The sequence below is a fragment of the Vulpes lagopus genome, chromosome 4 (assembly GCF_018345385.1).
Source record: "Vulpes lagopus strain Blue_001 chromosome 4, ASM1834538v1, whole genome shotgun sequence".
Taxonomy (NCBI): Eukaryota; Metazoa; Chordata; class Mammalia; order Carnivora; family Canidae; genus Vulpes; species Vulpes lagopus.
The window spans coordinates 33,982,719-34,005,191 of NC_054827.1; the positions used below are offsets into that span (position 1 = coordinate 33,982,719).

At 33.0% G+C, this 22,473-nt stretch overlaps 1 protein-coding gene across 1 annotated transcript in view; it reads right to left on the minus strand.

Annotated features, from left to right (window-relative positions):
- ADAM18 (ADAM metallopeptidase domain 18) overlaps nt 1-22,473 on the minus strand; it is a 271,792-nt gene that overhangs the window by 200,540 nt on the left and 48,779 nt on the right. Inside the window, exons 7-11 of the mRNA XM_041751041.1 lie at nt 17,020-17,082; nt 11,491-11,562; nt 11,112-11,278; nt 9,890-9,971; nt 5,215-5,354 (exon numbers count right to left, since the gene is read on the minus strand). Coding sequence (XP_041606975.1) covers nt 5,215-5,354; nt 9,890-9,971; nt 11,112-11,278; nt 11,491-11,562; nt 17,020-17,082 — 524 coding nt within the window. The remainder of the gene's footprint in view (nt 1-5,214; nt 5,355-9,889; nt 9,972-11,111; nt 11,279-11,490; nt 11,563-17,019; nt 17,083-22,473) is intronic.

The following is a 22,473-nucleotide window of genomic DNA, read 5'->3' on the forward strand; positions in this document are numbered from 1 at the left end:
AGTAATCCTTTTCTGCAATTTAGGATTATAAAATGTTCTCTCATAACTACACTGAGGTTATGCATCTTGTCAACATTATTACAAAAGTGTTGCTGAGTGTTTTCATTGCATATTAACAAATGGCTCACAATTTTCATTTTGAACCATGCTTTCTGATTGTATTGTTTCCTTATTTTTCTTTCTGATAGTTCATTATTAGCGTATAGAAATGCAACATTTCTTTATACTGTTTTTATATCCTGTAACTTTACTGAATTGATTTATTCTAATTTTTTGTTGTTGTTGGTCCTTAGTGTTTTCTGTATACAGTATCAGGTCATCTGCAAATACTGAGAATATTCCTTTTCCAATTTGAATGCTTTTGTTTCTTTTCTTTTCTTTTTCTTCTTTTTTTTTTTTTTCCTGATTGCTGTGGCTAGGATTTCCAATACTATATTCAAAAAAAGTGACAAGAGTGGGCATTTTAGAGGAAAAGCTTTCAGCTTTTCACCACTGAGTATGATGTTAGCTGTGGGTTTGTCTTATACAGACCATTTATGCTATGCTCACTTTGTTTACAACTTCAGCTATCATAAATGTTGAATTTTATCAAATGCTTTTTCTGCACTAATGTGATGGTCATATGATTTTTAGCCTTCTTTGTGTTAATGGGGTGTTTCACACTAATTTATAGATATTCAACCATCCTTTCATCCTAGGATAAATCATGGTTAATCTGAGTGTATGATCTTTTAATGTATTATTGCATTTGTTTCCTGATATTTTGTTGAGAATTTTTGAATCTATGTTCATCAGGGCTTTTGGCCTGTAATATTTTTGGGAGCTCAGTGCCTTTATTTGGTTTTGGAGTTAGGGTAATGCTGGACTCCTAGAATAAGTTTGGAAGTGTTCTTTCCTCATTAATTTTTTGGAATATTTTAAGAAGTACAGGTATTAACATTTCTTTAAATGTTTGGTAACACTCACCAGATGGTGATACCATCTAGTACTGTACTTAGGATGTTTTTCTTGTTTTTATTTGTTTTACTAATTCGATTTCATTACTAGTGATAAATCTGTTCAATTTTTCTATTTCTTCTCGATTCAGTTTTGTAAGACTATTATTTGAAAGAATTTACCCATTTATTCTAGGTTGTCCAATTCATTGGCATATAATTGTTTGCAGTTTCCTAGAATTCTTTAAATTTCTGTATCAGTTGTAACTTCTCTTTCATTTCTGGTTTTATTGCAGCGTTCTTTTTTTTTTTGAAAAGTCTGGCTAAAAGTATATCAATTTTGTTATTTCAAATAATCTGCTCTTAGTTTTCTTTATCTTTTCTATTGTTTTTTAAGTATATATTTCATTTATTTCTACTCTTTATTATTTACTTCTTTCTACTAACTTTAAACTTGATTAATTTGTAATTGATTTATAGTTTCATATTGTTGTGGTTGGAAAAGATGTTTGATATAATTTAACTTCTTAAATTTATTGAGACTTGCTTTGTGACCTAACATAATCTATCCTGGAGAATGTTCCCAAATGTACTTGAAAAGAATGTGTACTCTGCCAGTTTTGGATGGAAAACTCTATATATCTATTAAGTTCATCTGGTTAATATGTCATTTAAGGTCAATAGTTCTTTATTGATTTTCTGTCTAGATGATCTATCCATTGACATTTGCAGGGTGTTAATGTTTCCTACTATTACTGTATTACTGTCAACTTCTCCCTTTGTGTCTGATAATATTTACTTCATGTATTTAGGTTCCCCTATGCTAAATGCATAGATATTTATAAGTGTGACATCATCTTGTTGGATTGGTCCCTTTACCATCATGTAACGACCTTTTTCTTTTTTATCTGTTATGGTTTTTGTTTTAAAGTCCATTTTGTCTGATAGAAGTTTTGCTACCTCAACTGTCTTTTCATTTCTATCTGCATGAGATATCCTTGTCCATCCCTTCATTTTCACCCTGTGTATCTTTAGATCTGAAGTTAGTTTATTGCAGGTAGCTTTTATATAGGTCTGATTTTTATTTGTCCATTTAAACACTCTATGTCTTTTGATTGGAGAATTCAGTCTATATATATATATATATATATATATATATATATATATATATATGATATGTACTTACTGCCATTCTATTGATTGTTTTATGTTTTTGTAGTTCTGTTTCCTCTTCTCTTGCTGTCTTCTGTTGGTATTTGGTGACTTCTCTTGGTGTTATATTTATGTTCCTTTCTCTTTTTTGGTTTGTAACTATTATTGGTATTTGTTTTGTGTTTACCACGAGAATCATATGTGATAACCTATATACATTGCAGCCTATTTTAAGTTGATGGTTGCTTAAGTTCAAATGTGTTCCAAAAGTGCTACATTTATATTCCCCCTACATTTTATTTTTGATATCATATTTGATATCTTATTTTGTGTATACCTTGACTAATTATTACAGGTAAATGACTTTTGTCTTGTAACATTCATACTATTGTTACATAGGTGATTGACCTGCTGCCCTTACTATATATTTACCTTTACCAGTGAGATTCTTTTCATTCATAATTTTCTTATTTCTAGGTACGGCCTCTTCTTTTCCATTGAAAGAATTCTCTTAACATCTCTTGTGAGATTTGTTTGGTGTTGATGAACTTCCTTAGCTTTGTTTGTCTGAGAAACTTCATCTATCCTTCAATTCTGAGTGATAACCTTGATGTGTACCATTTTTTAAAAATATTCCTTTCATCAATTTGAATATATCCTACCACTCCCTTCTGATCTGTAAATTTTTGTTGAAAAACTAGCTATGAGGATTCCCTTATACATGACTACTCATTTTTCTCTGTTTTTAAGATTCTTTAAATGTTGACACTTTGATTTTAATGTGTCTTTGCTTTCTTTGGATCAATCTTATTTGAGACTTTGTGCTTCCTGGACTTGGACGTCTATTTCCTTCCCCAGATTAGGTAAGTTCTCAGACATTATTTCTCCAAATATGCTTTCTGATCCTTTCTCTTGCTCTTCTCCTTCTGGAGCATCTATAATATGAATGCTAGTGTGGTTGATGTTACCTAGAAGTCCCTTAAAATAACCTCAATTTTAAAAATTCTTTTTTCTTTTTACTTCTCTGAGTGCTTTCCACTATCCAGGCTTCCAGATTGCTTGTCCATTCTTCTGCATCATCTAATCTGCTATTGATTACCTTAGTGTGTTTATTTCATTTATTGTATTCTTCAGCTTGATTGGTTATTTTGTTATATTTTCTATGTCTTTGTTCTCACTGTGATCACCCATTCTTCTTCTGGTTTGGTGACCACCTTTATGACTATTACTTTGAACTCTATCTAGTAGATTGACTATCTCCATTTCCCTCTTTTTCTCAGGTTTTGTCTTGTTCTTTCATTTGCAATCTCTAGTGCCTAATTTGCCTCTATGTACTAGATAGTTATGTCTTGAAGGAGCCTCTTTAAGCAGAAGGTGGTCCTGTGAGGCCTAGTAATGCAAACCCACTTGGACACCAAAGCCAGGTGCCCTAGGACTGCCCTCTGTATGGGCTGTGTGCATTATCCTGTTCTGGCTAGGCCATGACTGGTGTGGATTTTGGTGAGTGGGGCTCCTTCTCAGTGCATCTGTATGTGAGGTGCAGCCACTACTGCTAAAGGCACACTGGTGATTAGGGCTGGCTCTTGGCCCATCTGAGAGTCCTGGCCATGACAGACTAGGGTGCATACCAGGAGTGACAGGGTGGCAAAGCCCTGTATCGCAAATTTGAAAGTTGCTAAGAGACTAGATCTTAAAAGTTCTCATCAGAAGAAAAAAAAGACATATGTTATTCTTTATGTATGATCACAAATTTTTTTTAATCTTAATTATTCATGAGAAACACAGAGAGAGGCAGAGATATAAGCAGAGGGAGGAGGAGGCTTCATGCAGGGAACCTGATGTGGAACTCGATCCCAGGGCCGCAGGATCACACCCTAAGCCAAAGGCAGATGCTCAATCACTGAGCCACCCAGGTGTACATATGATCACAAATGTTAACTAGTTTTCTGTCCCTTTGACTCTTCTCTCTCCTTCTGGGACTTCTATACTGTGAATAGTGGTTTGCTTGATTTGTCCAGTAAGCTCCTTATTTATCTTTATTTTTATGAAGGACACGTGTTCAGATTCTTCCTATGTTGCCCCCCGACCTACCAATAATTCTTGACATCTCCTTTTCTCTCAGTCTTAAAACACTGCTATTATTTTGAAATATCCCAGATATTCCCAAATATCACTATATTGTTCTCTGTGCTATATTTTACACTCATTTTACAAGGTAATTTTTATTATCCATACTGAATAAACCAATTAAAATATATTCCATTACATTTATTATAAAATCCCTTTTCAAAAAAAAAAATAAAAAAAAACAAAAACAAAAAATAAATAAACAAAAAAAAAATCCCTTTTCACATCATTAATGCATGATTAAGGTCTTTCCTATATTCCTACATCACATCCTGGACTTATCCTGACTCATTCTTTAGCCTCACTCTATATTATTTTCTTTTCCTTATGTCTAAACATTCTTCTTATAGGCCCAGCTATTTTTTTTTCATTTTTATTCTCTCCACAAACCTCCTTATATCAGTCTGTCAAGCTTGTTACTATTCAAGTATTACTTCACTTGTTTTCACTGAAAAGTTTTCAACTCTTTAATAAACATCTTTGTTCCTTCTCTGTCAGATCCCAACATAATTATTTCCATAATTATTCCTAGACCACTTAATCAGAAAGTTTCTTCTCCTAATATTTTCTCTATTTATTTTCTTCTTGGCATCTGTCATAAACTGTTTAGATCTTACTTGTTCTTTTGTCCTTTTAAAATTTTCTGTCCCTGATGGACTAATATATTTAGGACTTATCTATCTTGTTAACCTTTTGTAAGTCAAAGTAACACAATAACCAAGACACAGTAGATGCTTATTAACAATTTGAGGGTGAATTAAATTTTATCCACGAAGCCATCATCAACATCCACTTTCTCCCTACAACATCACATAGAATATAGAATAAGCACATTTTCTACAATATCAGGTACTCACTTCCTTTAATAAACATTAAATAATTGCATGTTTATCTAATAAACAATTCTCTTAATCAGATTATATTGAAAGACATTATACATTAAAAATATTACAAACATTTCCCAAGGGAAGATACAGATTTAACAAAAATAAAACCTTACATTGCTTTGGCGTTCATTATGCATGTAGCTCCTGGGCAGTAACAAGTGAAGATGTCATTATTATATGTTAATCCCAGGCTAATTCCAAGCAACTGTGCTATAACAACTGAAAACGCCTCTAAAGTTATCACCTGTGGATACTAAATAAACAAAATATCAGAATTGTTATCTAAGTTGTGTATTCGTCTATTTTATCTTTTCAAGTAAATGTGAATACAAATTTAAGAAAAACTAGTATACCAAAGATTATTTGCTTAAAAATTTGGAAAAAAATAGTAAATTTTGTTATTTTCATTGAGTAATGGTATTTTTAGTCCAAATAGCATTGACAAATAACAATTAAGATCAATGAAATATTTTGACATGTTACTAATATTTATATTTTTTAAAGATTTTATTTATTCTTGAGAGACACACAGAGAGAGGCAGAGACATAGGCAGAGGGAGAAGCAGGCTCCCTGTGGGAAGCCTGATATAGGGCTCCATCCCCGGACCTGGGGATCAAAACCTGAGCCAAAGGCAGATACTCAACCACTGAGCCACCCAGCTGCCCTGACACGTTACTCATTTAAATTCTATTTTTTTTAGTTTTTTAAATTTCTTTCCTTATTTATGAGAGAGAGAGAGAGAGAGAGAGAGAGAATTTTAAGTAGCCTCCATACCCAGCATGGAGCCCAACATTGGGCTCAATCTAATGACCCTAAGATTATGGATGAGTCAAAATCAAGAGTTGGACACTTAATTAACTGAGTTACACAGGTGCCCTTAATATATTTTTTTTAATTGAGAAGAATAAGCATTGCTCCAGTAACTATATTACTTTTCAAGTGAACACTCAGAAAAAATACACAGGTTCTTAAGGCTTGACTTGGCAAATAGTATGGACTTTAGAAATAGTTTTAGGGAGGAAAAAAACAAATTAACTTTTTCTAAAGGTGGAATACTAGGATATCTTGCAAGTAGCATTTCTTTTGTTTTAAAAAGTAAAACTTGAGAAGTAGTGATATTGGCAACACAGAAACCCCTGGCAATCAATAACCTTGGCATTATCTCCATAGTTTTGCCTTTTATGGAATGTCACAGAATAGTAATAATAATACAGTATAATACAGGATAAAACAGTTTTTAGTCTTTTCTCCAAATGGCTTCTTTCATGAACAAGTATTAGATTCCTCTATATCTTCCAATCGCTTAATGGTTCACTTCTTAAAACACTGAATGGTATTCCTTTTTATGTATTTATTCCTGTTTGTTTATCCACTGACTTATTAAAAGACATCTTGGTCCCTTCAAATTTGTGGTAATTATGAATAAAGCTGCTATAAATATTCATGTACATGATTTTATGTGGATATGATTTCAACTCATTTAAATGGCTGCCAAAGAGGACATATGCTGGATCATATGGTAAGAGTAAGAAATTGCCCAACTGACTTCTACAGTGGCCGTACCACTTTGCATTCCTATCTTCATGAATGAGAGTTTCTGTTCCTCTACATCCTCACAGCATCTGGTATTATCAGTGTTTTGCACCTTCAGTACAAATCTGAAAAGGACTGGTAAGTTACATTCTTGCCTTGTTCCTGATCTCACTGGGAAAGCATTTAGTTTCTCACCATTAAGGTTTTAGCTATAGGGTTTTTTTTAGATTTTTTTTTCTCAAGGAAGGTCCCTTCTTGATCTACTTTCTTAAATTTTGTCACAAACGGCATTGGATTTGTCAAATTCTTTTTCTGCATCTATTAATATGATCAAATAATTTTTAAAATTTATCCTATTGATGGCATTGGTCATATTAATTGATTTTCAAATGATGAACCAGCCTTACCTATAAATTCTGGGTAGAGATATCAACAGGAGATATAAACTATTATAAAAAAATTCCAGGGACACTTGGGTGGCTCAGCTGTTGAGCATCTGCCTTCAGCTCAGGATGTGATCCCAGGTTCTGGAATTGAGTCCCGCTTTGGGCTGAGGGGAGGCTGCTTCTCCCTCTGTCTACCTCTCTCTCTCTCTGCCCCTCTCTCTCTTTGCTCTCTCATGAATAAATAAAATCTTTTAAAAAAATTCTAGACCCAAAAAGTACAATAAATGAACTTAAAAATTCACTGGAGGTACTCAAAATCAGATTTGATAAGGCAGATGAAGGAATCAGATCTGAAGGCTGATCATTTGAAATCATCCAGTCATAGAAATAAAAGAAAAAAGAATTAAGAATACAAAAATAGCCCACTGACATCAACAAGCAGATTAATGTATGCATTATAAGAGTCTCAGAAAGAAAAGAGAGAAAGAAAAGGACAGAGTTTATTTGGAGAAAGAATGGCCACAAACTTCAGAAATCTTTTTTGTAAAAGAAGCTCAATAAATTCCAATCAGGATAAACCCAAAAAGATTCACAAAGATTCCCATTAGTCAAAGACAGGAAGAATCCTGAAAGCAGCAAGACAAAAGTGACAAATATAGTAACATGCATTATTGTAATTTTGGTGGATAGAATTGGAAGACAAATACTGAAAAACAAAACAAATCCTATAATCTGTGTAATAGAACTACAGAGGATAGAGACACATGGGTGGCTCAGCAGTTGAGCGTCTGCCTTCGGCTCAGGGCATGATCCTGGAGTCCTGGGATCAAGTCCCAATCGGGCTCCCTGCATGGAGCCTGCTTCTCTCTCTGCCTGTGTGTCTGCCTCTCTCTCTGTGTCTCTCATAAATAAATAAAAATAAATAAATAAATAAATAAATAAATAAATAAATAAATAAATAAAATCTTTAAAAAACCCTATAAAGGTTGGAATAGAACTATAGAACTATAAAGGACAGTGTTTTGTATGCAATTAAATTTAAACTATTAATAGAAATATTAAAAAATAACCCCAAATTAATATGGAATCCCAAGGAACACTAAATAAATATGCCAATTTCAAAAAAGAAGAACAAAATTGAAGGACATATTTCCTGATTTCAAAACGTATTACAAAGCTACAATAATCAAAACAGTATGGTACTGGCAATACAGATAGACATAAATATCACTGAACAAGATTACATATCCTAGAAATAGATCCTTACATGTATGATTAAATGATCTATAAAAGGGGATCAAGATAAGATAATGCAGAAATGACATTCTCTTCAACAGGAATACTCAATAGATAAAAGATAGCTTTTTCAATAAATGGTGATAGGAACTTTGCATATCCACATACAGAATAAAGTTGTATCTATGTACTTCATATACAAAAATTGATTAAAAACAGCTTAAAAGTCTAAACAGTAGATTGGGTAACATTTGGGTAAATCTAAAGGGTAAATCTAAATTTGGTAAAAATCTAAAGGGCAAGATTTGGGCAAAACTCAAAACTATAAAACTCCTAAAAGAAAACACAGGGGAAAATCTACATATTAGGTTTGACAATGATTTCTTAGATATCATGCCAAAAGCACAGGCAACGAAAGCAAAAATGGACAAATGGGACTACACCAAACATAAAACTTCTGTGTTTCAAAGTACATAATCAACAGAGTATAAAGACAACCTACAAAATGGGAAAATTTGCAAATCCTATATCTGATAATGGATTAACATCCAAAATATAAAGAACTCCTACAATACAAAAACAAAAAATCAAATTCAAATCAACCAATTAAAAATTGGACTAAAGACATGAATAGATATTTCTCCATAGAGGATATACAAAAGACCAGAAAGCATATGAAAAGATCCTCAATATTACTAATAATCATAGAAATGCAAATCAAAGCCACATTGAGATACCCAATAGGATGGTTACCATAAAAAAAAAAAAAGCAACCACAGAAAATAATAGATGTTGGCGAGGACGTGATGAATATAATGTGAACTGCTGGTGGGATTATAAAATTGTAAACCACCCTCAAAATCTGTATGATGGTTCCTTAAAGTATTAACGATAGGATTACCATATGATCTAATAAACAAACCCACTTCTGCATATATATCCAAAATAACTGAAATCAGTATCACAAAGAGATACCTGTACTCCCACATTCACTGCAGTATTACTTATGATGGCCAAGGTATTTAAAACAACTTAAGTGCTCATTGACAGATGAATGTAAAAATAAAACGTCACCCCCCCACACACACACACGATATGGAATGTTACTTAGCCATAAAAAGAATGAAATCCTGTTATTTGCAATGACATGGATGAACCTAGATGGTACTATGCTAAGAGAAATAAGCCAGACACATGAAGACACATATCAGATGATCACCATTATATATGAGAATCCAAAAATATCATACTCACAGAAGCAGACAGTAGAATGGTGAGTGCCAGGGGTTAGAGGGTTTGGAAAATGGGGCCATGTTGAATAAAAGGACAAAGCTACATATATGCAAGATGAAGAGTTCTGGAGATCTGTTACATAACAATGGAACATACTTAACACTACTGACATATATACACTTAACAGTTAAGGTGGTAAATTTCATGTTGTATATTTTTCCCTCAAAATTTTTTTTAAAAATTGTAATATGTGAATTTCAAAATCTGAATAAAAATTATTTTATAAAAATGTGTCAAAACAGCATAATAGATATGCTATACGTACTTTTGCTCCTTGAAGTGGATATTAACTTTCAAAATGTGATATAATTACCAAATAGATGGGAATAAAATGCATACCAGAGCAATTCCTGCAGCAAACTTTGGATTGCATGCCATTCCATGATATGTTGCTCCTACATAATTAGGACGATCCCTATAACTAAATACCAAAATTTTTCTTGTAAATAAATACATTTTAAATTTTTAATAACTTAATGACCTTTTAAGAATTGGGCTCCTTAGTAAAAAAAAAAAAGAAGCTGTGTTTTGAAACTTGAATATTACATATAACATCTAGTGCTTTTAATCATTTTGTATTTGAATAACTTCCCACAGTTCCTACAAAGTTAAGTTCCATAGCCTATTTTAACATTATATGATGCACAGCCCCAAACCCAGCAGTGACTAATCCATCCAAAATACTAATCATAACTGTTACCATGACCGGATGGATATAATTCTAAGGTGTACAAGTCAAGATAGCTTACTGCCGTGATTTGCACATAGTGAGCCTTTAAGGTGTGTAAAAATGTTGAATTGGAGGATAAGGAGGGAAAGAAGAATGTGCAGTACACTAACGAAAAGAGAACTCAGAAAGTGTCCTCACACATTTCAGTTCTGTTAATGTTGCTCCTGAGCTCCCATATCAGACTTTAAAAGCCACAGGAGACACCAATAGATTTGTAAATGTATTCCATATTGCTTAAGACCTTCAGAATTGTATTTTTATTTTTCCCCATAAAAAATAAAGTTAAGTCAAGCAAACATCTATATGAAAACTTTTGAAAGATATAGTGCATATAGTGCATATAATTATATATATAATATATATGTTATATATATTTATATTCTGACCATATATATATGGTCAGAATATAAATACCAGAAAGTAACCACATTACTATTAAATTTAATTTTTTTTGCATAACCAGCTTTAAATATAATTATTTTATTTTGTTAACTAATTTATATTTTATTTAATGTTAAAACAATGGTTTCAGTTCTTTAACTCTGAGAAAAATCTTTAAAATCCTTGAGGCCCACGTTGCTCCAGGCTTTCCAAATTTCCAAATTTATTACATTTCCATGGATAAACAGTCCACTCTGAGAATAATGGCCTACCATGATTTAGTGTCTTACATTGTTATCAAATTTTTATATTTTACGTTTCGCTAACACAGTATGCATATAATTTTTGAGGTTTCCTGTCATTATATATAACACATTTTGTATTTAATTTTGATAGCTAACATATCACATAATTTGATAAGCCCTATATCCATGAAAATAATGCACTTACATTAATAAATATGCTAGATCATGGGATCTTTGAAACAAAAATTGTTCTTTCCATGACACAAATCTCTGTAGTACTTCATTAGCATCCGCATTAGTTGAAATCATATTTTGATCTGACCAGAGCTCCAAAGAAGTTAGCTTAACAGTCACTTTAAGCTGGGAGAACATCTAAAAATAGGAGATACACCACATGCAGGTTTAGGTAGTAATAAGTATTACATTACATCTCTATACATAATGCTAACATACTTATTTTTGGAGGTGAAATCCATTGGTGAATGAAACTAGTTGGTAAGACTACTTAATAAAATTACAAATGCTATTTACACAATGTTATTGCATTAATAGGGATGCTTAAAATTTAAATGAAAAATACTTACAGTATTGACAAGACCAAAGATATGGACAACTTTCTCAGCTGCAACTGCCACTTCAGAGCCCATATAATCAAACTAAAAGAAAAATTTTGTTTCACTATTGAATATTATTACTAAACTACCACATTTTAAATGGATATAATATGGTAAGGAGCACCTGGGTGTCTCAGTCAGTTGAGCTTCTGCATTCAACTCAGGTCATGATCCCAGGGTCCCGGGATCAAGCCTCCCTCTCTCCGCCCCCTGCTCATGCTCTTTCTCTTGCTATCTCTCTATCAAATAAATAAATAAAATCTTTAAAAAAAATGTTAAAGTAAAGTGGTGCTCAGTGAAAGGAAAAAAGAACTAAGATTTATCAATTGCTTAGTTAGTTTTAGGTTTAAATATAGGGAGCATATGTATTAATAATATTAAATGAAAAGGTTGTGAATATTTTCTCTTTACACATAAAAATGAAGGGTTGAAAGTTAAGATGCCAAGATTCTATAACTACTAAGCATAAGAGCCAGGACTCAAATCTCTAACTAAACTACAAAGTCATTTTTATCTACTCTATCTGCCACCATTTATCTTCATTGTAGTAAGATAACATGACTATGTATCCTGGATAAACAATGTACCATAATAAAAGAAATTCAAGCAACTGTTCTCATTGAAGGAAACAAAAATCACATATTTTCTCTTAAATACTTTAATTGTATGTGTACACACATTTCTAAGTTTTTTGCTGAAAATGAAAAGCGGCAGTTTGAGATTCTTCTATAATTTGCAGCACGTCTGCTGAAAACCACTAACAGAAAATAAAATGTAATATCCTCCTAGTCTCTAGAAATTATGTACTTTGCTATTTCTCTGTATGTAATCTTTCCCAATAAATTACATTGTATATTTACACAGTGTAGCATGTGCACTATGAGTAAAGGTGAATAAAGGCCTATATAAAACAATGAGAGAATATATATATTTTTTCAAACATACATGAATATTTTACATAAATTGACCCATATTAGGCCATTCAAAAGTTATTTGAATATAAAACATTAAGCATCACTTAGATCATACTGTCCAACTATAATGCAATTAAGTTATAGTAGACTTAATATAAAGTATTTTAACAATGTCATTTTTACTTACATGGATAACTATTGTGTTTATATAAGATAATGATCTTATTCTAGGTAAATGCACACTGAAAATGAATCTCCATATTGCAATTTACAACTTACTTTTGAACAGAGCACAATTGATAATAGGATACAATATTCATAAATCTAAGTAAAGAGAGTTATAAGTATTTTTTGTCTTATTCTTCTTCTTGCAACTTTTTTTGAAAGTTTGAAAATATTTCCAAATAAAATATTTTAAAAGTGAGAATAAAAATAACTTCAGATGAACAAAACCTGAAGCAAATTCATCAACCGGCTAAACATCAGAAACACAGACTACAAGGAAAGAAGAGCTTTGAAAATGGTAAATGTGAGAGAAAAATGAATTTTTTTCTTTTCCTTAATTTCTTTAAGCAATTGAATATTTAAAAAAGAATTTCTTTTATGGTTTATAACAAATGGCAGAGTAAAATGAATTACAATAATACATAGGGTTATTTTTATAATTATTTTCATTAATTTTTAATTTGAGCGTAGTTGACAATGTCACATTAGTTTCAGGTGTACAGCATAATAATTCCTCCCATAGTGTAAACAAACAACACCTCTGATTACCACAAGTGTAGCTACAACGTGTTGCCATACAAAGCTATTATAATATCATTGACTCTATTCCTAATGCTATGCTGTGCCTTTTATTTCTGTAACATTCATTCCATAACTGGAAGACTCTCCCACTCCCTTTCACTCATTTTGCCTATCCCCCACTCCCTCCACTCTGACAACCATCAGTTTTTTCTCTATTTATTTATGTATCTAATTTTTTTCTTTTCTTTTTTCTTTTCTTTTCTTTTCTTTTTCTTTTTTTTTTTTTTTTTGATTCCACATGAGTCAAATTATATAGCACTTGTTTTTCTGACTTCTTTCATTTAGCAGAATAGCCTCTAGGGCAGCTCACAAAGAGCATGACCTCATTCTACTTTATGGCTTGTAATAGAACCACAAAAGATCCCAAATAGCCAAAGCAATGTTGAGAAACAAGAACAAAGCTGGAGGCAACATAATTCCATATCTCAAGTTGTATTACAAAGCTGTAGTGATCAAAACAGTATAGTACTGGTACAAAAGTATACACATAGATCAATGGAACAGAATAGAAATCCCAGAAATAAATCCACAATTAAATAGTCAATCAATCTATGACAAAAGAGATAAGAATATACAATGAGGGAAAAGACAATTTCTTCCGTAAATGATATTGCAGAAACTGGACACCTACATAAAAGAATGAAACTGGACCACTTTCTAACATCATACACAAAAACAAACTCAAAATGGATTAAGTATGTAAATGTAAACCCTGAAACCATAAAAATCCTAGAAGAGAGCACAGGTAGTAATTTTCTGACACCCACCATAGCAACATTTTCCTAGATACGTCTCCTAAGGCAATGGGGAAAAAAAGCAAAAATAAACTATTGGTACTACACTAAGATAAAAAGCTTTGGGGGAAAAAAACAAAGCTTTTTAATGGTGAAAGAAACCATCCATAAAATGAAAAAACAACCTACTGAACAAGAGAATATGTCTGCAAATGATATGTCTGTTAAGGAGCTAATACATAGTGGTTAAATGGAACTTTAATGTTATAAACTTCTTACATTATATGTGAAGTGGTATAATATTAATTCTATATTGTGATAAGTTAGGAATCTTAATTTGAACCAACAGAGAAACCACTGGGGTAAGATGTGGGACAAAGAGAGATTGCAGGAAAAAACAATACAGAAGATAAAGATTGGTTTATCTTTACAGAAGATAAAGATTGGATTAGTGGGTTATTTTTTAAAATTTTTCATAACCCACTAATCCAAGGGCAGCAACGGAGGAACAAAAGAATAAATAACAGGACACGCAACACTAATAGCATAGCAGTACTTAACCTACATCCACAGGACTAGTTGTGGGACCCAGGAAATTTAACAAAATCCCCTACCCCTGGACAAGCAGGGCAGGACTGACTCTATTTTGGGCTGCACCGGCTTTGTGCTGACCTGCTTATTACTTAGGGCACTGCCCCGCCCTAGTCAAAGACCAGGGCACACCCTAACCGGAAATCCTGCTCAGCGGACCAGCATGACTGTGCAACTTTCTGCCTATCCCATTGGCCACTGGCCCCTATAAAGCTGCTACGCCTCTTAGTCTCGGGGTCCATCCGCTGTGTCGGGTGTACTTGGACCCAGGCTCGAGCTTGTAAATAAACCCTCGTGTGATTGCATTGGTGTCAGCTCCTTGGCAGTTTCTCTGATTCGCGATCTTGGGCACAACACTAGTAATTTTGATAAATATAAATTAAACATTCCAATGAACAGCCTGGGATTTTCTGAGTAAAGAGAAAAAATAGTTTACAGAGTCATATTTTAAAATTTAAGACAGATAAAATACAACATAAAAAAGAAACGGAATACTAATCATAGGATATTATAAAAACTCTGGAGTTCTTTGTTGTTATTTTTGCATGATGATATGTGCATTGAAAATGCCTTCTGTTTTATTGGAATGGTCAGAAGATAGCCCGTTAAATAGAAAGGAAAGTAGGCTGTCTAGATTTAATACTAACAACCTCATGGAGGTGGCTGTTGCAGAGCATAGTTTCAATGCTCATGATACTGGTGTTAAGTATTAACATTCCCCACGAAAAAAAAAAAAAACAAACATTCCCCACATAACAACAAAAATCTAAATGCCCCAAAGGGCAATAGTTAGTTAGTAAAATAGGTTAAATTATATTAAATATATCAGATACTATGTGTTAAAATAAAACTGTAATAATATATTTCATTAATATGTGGAAAAATAGGGGCAGCCTGGGTGGCTCAGCAGTTTAGCGCCAGGGCCTGATCCTGGAGACCCGGATCTAGTTCCATGTCAGGCTCCCTGCATGGAGCCTGCTTCTCTCTCTGCCTGTGTCTCTACCTCTCTCTGTCTCTCTCTGTGTCTCGCATGACTAAATGAATAAAATCTCTTAAAAAAACATGTTTAAAAAATATGTGGAAAAACATGATAACTTACAAAATAGCATATATAAAACAAAGGTATAAGAACATATACATATATATTAAAAACAGAAAATGTGTGCATAAAATTTACCTCCTGATAATAAAATATGTGCTTTTTTTATTGTCTATTCTTTCCTGTTGTTTTTATTACAAATTATTTAAAGATCTAAATGTTTCCTTTTATCAACAAAATTTTATGTTGAAAATTGTGGCACTTATCGACAGACTTTAGGCAAAAATATTAGTGATAATGAAAAGATCAGATTTCTTTTTTTTTTTTTAAGACTTTATTCATGAGAGACACAGAGAGAGGCAGAGACATAGGCAGAGGAAGAAGCAGGTTCCCTGCTGGGAGCCCAAAGTAGGACTCAATCCTGGGACTCTGGGATTACGCCCTGAGCTGAAGGCAGACAACCAGTGATCCACCCAGGCATCTTGAAAAGATCAGATTTCTTAATTGCTACCCATAATGACTTGGCTAAAACTGATTATATAAACAAAAATTGAATAAATATTCCTATGAATAATTCTTCCTGTTTTCAAAATACAGAATTTCCGGACGCCTAGGTGGTTCAGTGGTTGAGCATCTGCCTTTGGCTCAGGTCGTGATCCTGGGGTCCTGGGATCAAGTCCTGCATCAGGCTTCCCACGGGAAGCCTGATTCTCCCTCTGCCTATGTCTCTGCCTCTCTGTGTCTCTCATGAATAAATAAGTAAAATCTTAAAAAAAATAAAATATAGAATTTCCATCAGAGAATCCAAGAAATTGTAGAGCAAAAAATAATCTTATAGAAGGTCATTTTCAGCAGCCCGGGTGGCTCAGCGGTTTAGCATCACCTTCAGCCCAGAGCATGATCCTGGAGACCGGGGATGGAGTCCTGCATCAGGCTCCTTGCATGGACCCTGCTTCTCCCTCTGCCTGTGTCTCTGCCTCTCTCTCCCTCTCTGTCTCTCATGAATAAATAAAATCTTAAAAAAATAAAAGGTCATTTTAAATAACAGGAACCTCCAACTGAGTAATAAATAGCTTATTTTAAAATAGAAATTAATTTGTGTAAGAATTTCATCACTATTTGGAGTGCATCCAGAAGTATATACAGCTCATTATAATTGACTGGATTATAATGTAGCAGAACCTTTCCATACATATAAATTATACAGTTTTGTTAGAATTCTATACTGATTTTGAAACCAATAATATATGAGCCCCCAATGCCAATGCAAAGGCAATGGACAACATTTCTTTATGTCTTGCTACACTGAGATACACATTTCAGAGTAAAATATATCTGTATTTCAGACAAATGGAATTTTCTTAATTTCCTTTGAACTTAAAACAAAGATACTATCAATATCAATAATGCATACCAAGGCTTTATCCATAATGATTTGTATTTTCAGAATTCTTTTTAATAGTATATCTGAATCTTTCTGCAAAACAGATGACATGAATTAAATAAATCATAAAAATAAAACATTTTATAAGAAAAAATTCTATTATTATATACATTATTTGTGTGTGCACATACACACACACAGAGGGATGGACAAATAAATAAATAGGTAAGATAGCTCGCTACAGACACATAAATATACATATAGGTCAAAGGAAAATAAAGGATGGAAGGCCACTGAATAAATAAGCAAGTGAGATTCCAAATAAAAATTTTAGGAATAATCAAAAGCATTTATCTTACATTTTTATTAGAATCCTCAAAAAAGTTACTGAAATGAGGGAGAATCCATGTTTCCTTTTTCTCAAATCTTCATCTTAGACCCTCCTCCAACCTTCAAGTTAAATTAATGACCATCATCTTTCCCCCAAACATTGCCTTTAATTTCTCTTTTTTTTAATACTTTCAATTCTTTATGTTAACTCTATCACAGTTAATTCATTGATATTAATGTATACATCCATGTAACCATTTCTATATTAAGATAAAGAATGTTTCCATCACACTTTTCCAAGTCAAGAGCACACATGGCTCAAGGCAATCAATGATCTGCTTTCTTTCACCATAGGTTAGAATAATCTATTCCATAATTTCATAAAATTGAAATCATGTGTCACACTTTTATATCTGGTTTCTTTCATTAGTATCCATCTACTATGCTGTGATTATTCATAATTCATTAGTGTTTATTGCTAAGTAGTGTGCCATCGTAGAAATATATCCCAATTTGTTTACATATTTACCTGTTGATAATCACTTGGGATTATTTAGAAACTGTAGCTATCACAAATAAAACTATGAACATCCATGTAGAGGTCTTTGTGCAATTATGTTCTTTAATTTTTCTTGGAAAATCTTTAAAAATGGAATACCTGTCATATGGTAATTGTAGGAGTGTAAAGTAGGACAAAAGTGCCAGATTGGTTTCTAAAAGCATTTTGATCATTCTGCATTTTTACCAAGAACTAAAAATATTGCCAATTACTCCACATTTTTGTCTGTATTTGGCATTATCAGTTTTTTTCATTGTATCCATTCCTGTAGGTCTGTACTGATATCTCATTGAGGTTTTAATTTGCAGTTTCCTGATGATTAATGATATCGAACATCTTTCACAGGCTTATAGCTCATTAATTTGGTTTCTCTTTTAAGTTCTGTAGCAATTTTATGCTTAGTCTTGACATTTGTCTATGCTCTAATTTAATTTTTCTGAATAAGGGCCAAAATTTATGTCATGTGAATATCCAGTCCTTTAGCACCACTTGTAGAAGGGTTCATTCTTTAGTCTTAGGTATTCCATTCTTTTTCTTTTAGCACCACTTGTTGAAGAGTTCATTCTTTAAGTCCTTCTTAGCACCTTTGTGGAAAACCAATCAGCCAATAACATGTGTATTTCTGACCTATTTTGATCTACTGATCAATATGTCCTCATTTATATTAATAACACAATCTGCATCTCTACAGCAGGGGCCAGCAAATATGGCCTAAGACATGGCCACCGGTTTTATAAAAAAATTGTTATAACAGAGGCATACCAATTTATTTATAGATCCTCTAAGCTGTTTTCATGCTACAAAGGCTGAATGAAGTAGCTTCAACAGATCATCTGCCCCACAAATCTAAAATATTTACACTCTGGCCCTTTAAGAAAAAGATAATAGAAGTCCTTCATCTTGTTCTCATTTTTCAAACTAGGTGAGTAATCTAGGATACTTGCATTTCTCCTTGAAAGTTTGAAGACCAACTTCCACAAAAAAGTTTTCTGTAATTTCGATTGGAATTACACTGAATCTATAGATCCATTAGAAAAAAATAAACATTTTTAATAAGATCAATTTCTTTCTTTACTGTGATCTTGCTAGACTCTCTTATTAGTTCTGGTGCTTTGGAGGGGAGTGTTTAATCTTTTCTTTTTTTTTATAGAAAACATCTTTTTCTTTGTTTTTCTTTTTTAATTCAATTAGCCAACATATAGTACATCATTTGTTTCATGTAGTGTTCATTAATTTATCGGTTGTGTACAACAACCAGTGTTTATCACATCATGTGCCCTAACTGATGTCCATGACCCAATTACCACATCCTTCCACCCACTTCCCCTCCAGCATTTCTCACTTTGTTTCCTGTATTTAAGAGTCTTTCAAAAAAAGAAAAAAAAAAAAGTCTTTCATGTCTTCTCTCCCTCTCTGATGACTTTCCATTCAGTTTTCCCTCCCTTCTCCTAAGATCCTCTGAGCTGTTTCTTATATTCCACATATGAGTGGAACCATGTGATAATTTTCTTTCTCTGACTTATTTCACTCAGCAGAATACTCTCCAGTTCCATCTACATCAATATAAATGATAAGTATTCATCCTTTCTGATGGCTGAGTAATATTCCGTTGTGTATATTATCAAATCTTTATCCATTCCTCAGTCAATGGACATCTCGGCTCTTTCCACCATTTGGCTACTGTGGACATTGCTGCTATGGACACTGGTTTAGTATTTTCTATGTACAGATTTAGGTCACTTTAAGAAAAAAGACATTTTTTCTTTCAAAAATGTATGCCCTTTCTTTTTTTTTTTTTTTTTTATTCTTTTTTTTTTTTTTTTTAATTTTTTATTTATTTATGATAGTCACAGAGAGAGAGAGAGAGGCAGAGACACAGGCAGAGGAAGAAGCAGGCTCCATGCACCGGGAGCCCGATGTGGGATTCGATCCCGGGTCTCCAGGATCGCGCCCTGGGCCAAAGGCAGGCGCCAAACCGCTGCGCCACCCAGGGATCCCATGTATGCCCTTTCTTATTCTTTCTCCTATTGCACCACTCTAAAGGAACTCTAGGAAAAAGTTGGCTGGAAATAGTGAGGGCAGATAGCCTTGCTTTATTCCTAATCTTATGGGCTGTTTTAGTCAGTTCAGGCTCTAATTAATAAATATGCCATAGACTAGGGGGCTTAAACAATGAACACTTAGTTCTCACATTCCTAGAGGTTGGGAAGTTCAAGATCAAGGCACCAGCAGATGTGGCATCTGGTGAGAGCACTCTTCCTACTTTGCAAATGGCTGTCTTCCTCTTGTATGTTGATGTGAGGGGGCACAGAGATATCAAGGAAGTTTTCCACATCACAGTTTTTTATCATGGATTGGTACTGAATTTGGCCAGATGATTTCTGGAACCATTAATACGGTTGTGTGGTTTGGAAAAAAATCTATTAAATTGTTTCATTCCTGTTTGCTATGCCAATTTGAATCATAGTGCTTCAAAGTCGCATAGATTATTATAGTCTCAAAATTCTTGAAAAAGTACAAATGCTTTTTTTTACTATACTGACAAGTTGACCAGATAAAAAACCGTTGAAATTTGTATACGTGCTAGAGAAGCTATTCTATACACTACAGATATAGATATCTTATAAGCACTTCATTTGGCAAAGGCAAAAGCCAGTTTTTCTCCTTTATGGAGGTCTCTGAGGCCAAGATGCCTGTAAGTTTATTTATGATTTATTTATAAAGTTTAATATATTAATAATATTATGGTTCAGCATTCCCAGTTTTAAATTAGGGTTTCTTAAATGTATTTTTTTTAATTCAAGACTTTTTTTCAACAAAGTTTTATTCTTTAATAATTTGAATATCTTGGGTGCTACTTTATTCATTAATCACATTTTTTTATTATCTTGAATTGCCATTATCAGTCTCTCATACCATACTATTCAGGGTTTCCCAGAAAAACAGAACCAATAGGATGTGTTTTATTATTTCTTATAATTAGATTATAAGGAATTGGATAACATGATTATGGAGGTTAGCAAGTTCAGAACCTGAAGAGAATAAGCCAGCGGCTGTAAACCAAGTGAGAACTGCTATTATACCTCAGGTTTAGAAACCATTAGAATAGAAACCCAGGGTAATGATGCTACAGTACAAAGGTAATCATCTAGAGAATTCTGTCTTACTCAGGGGGTGGTCAATCCTTTTGTTTCATTCAGGGCTTCACCTGATTGCATTAGGCCCCTCCACACTATGGGAGGAGTCTGCTCTACTCAAAGTCCACTGATTTAAATTTTAATCTTATTCAAAAACATCCTCACAGAAATATCTGGAAAATATAACTATCTAGGGAATGTGGCCTAGTCAAGTGGACATATAAAATTAACTCTCCTATATTCTTAGCTTTTCTCTAGCATCATTTTTATTTCATTGCTTTCTCTATTCTCTCAAACCTAACTATAATATTATAAATTAGGGTTTTAGAGTGTCATTCAGAAGTTCTTTTATCAATATCTTTTATTTTTAAAATAGTTTTATTTTTCCTCTTACCTTTATTTCCTGAGCACTTTCAGGGAAATTTTAAAACAGACTATATAAAGGTATAATATTAGACTGCTATAGAACATTCTCTGGGGTAATATTCTCTGGGTTTGAGTTTTAATGCTACATATTACAAGAGAATTTCACAGGATAAAAATGTAAATTCTCTAAATCTCTATTTCCTGATCTATAAAAGAAGATAACAGTAACCTTAAAATTGTTGAAAGAACTGGGAAGACAGGGTACATGTAAAGCCCTTAGAACACCATGTGGCACCTATGAGGCAGTACCTAAATATAGTTTTTTAATTTTGTGCTTTTCTATATTACATTTTATATTTATATTTCATATACTCCATGTTTATCCCCTTCTAGTTACTATTATTTTAGAATATATGTAGTTCTTTCAAGTCAAACCATTCTTTCAAGTCAAATTTCATAATAAAAGTCAAACAATGAGTTTTATTTTACTATAAGAAATGGCAATTATCTAAGGATGTTTGCTCTCTTCTCCAAGAGAAAAGATGTCAATGAGACACCTGTCCAGGCTCAACTGTATTGAGGTGGGGATGCATACACCCCTTCACCCTCTACTCTTGACTAAATTCAAATAATCTAGTGAGGGGGACTCTTAGAGGCCCTGAATCAGAGCTAGGAAGGGAAACAATCAGGGGAGTTTCATCCACTTGGGCATTTTCATGAGCAAGACATAAACCTGTTAAGCCACTGACAGTTGGAATTGTTTGCTTCCAAATCTCAATGACCTAATAGTGATTCTTATGAAAAATACAGATTGAGGACAGCTGCTTACACAGGTCTTCCATCTTTTCATTTGGTTGACAGTTCTTGATATTTGACAACTATTATTTTTGGATCTGGTTGTGATGGTGTCTGGCTACTATCTTCAATCAGGATGAGATTAGAGTCTCTTTTTTCCACTTAATTGTGGTTTGTTTGTTTTTATATTAGGAAGAATGTTTCACATTAGGAAGAAATAGTTTAAGTAAAAAAAAAAAAAACAAAAAGCCCTCAATTCTGTATTCTGGATTGGTATAGAATTACAGATTAGAAACT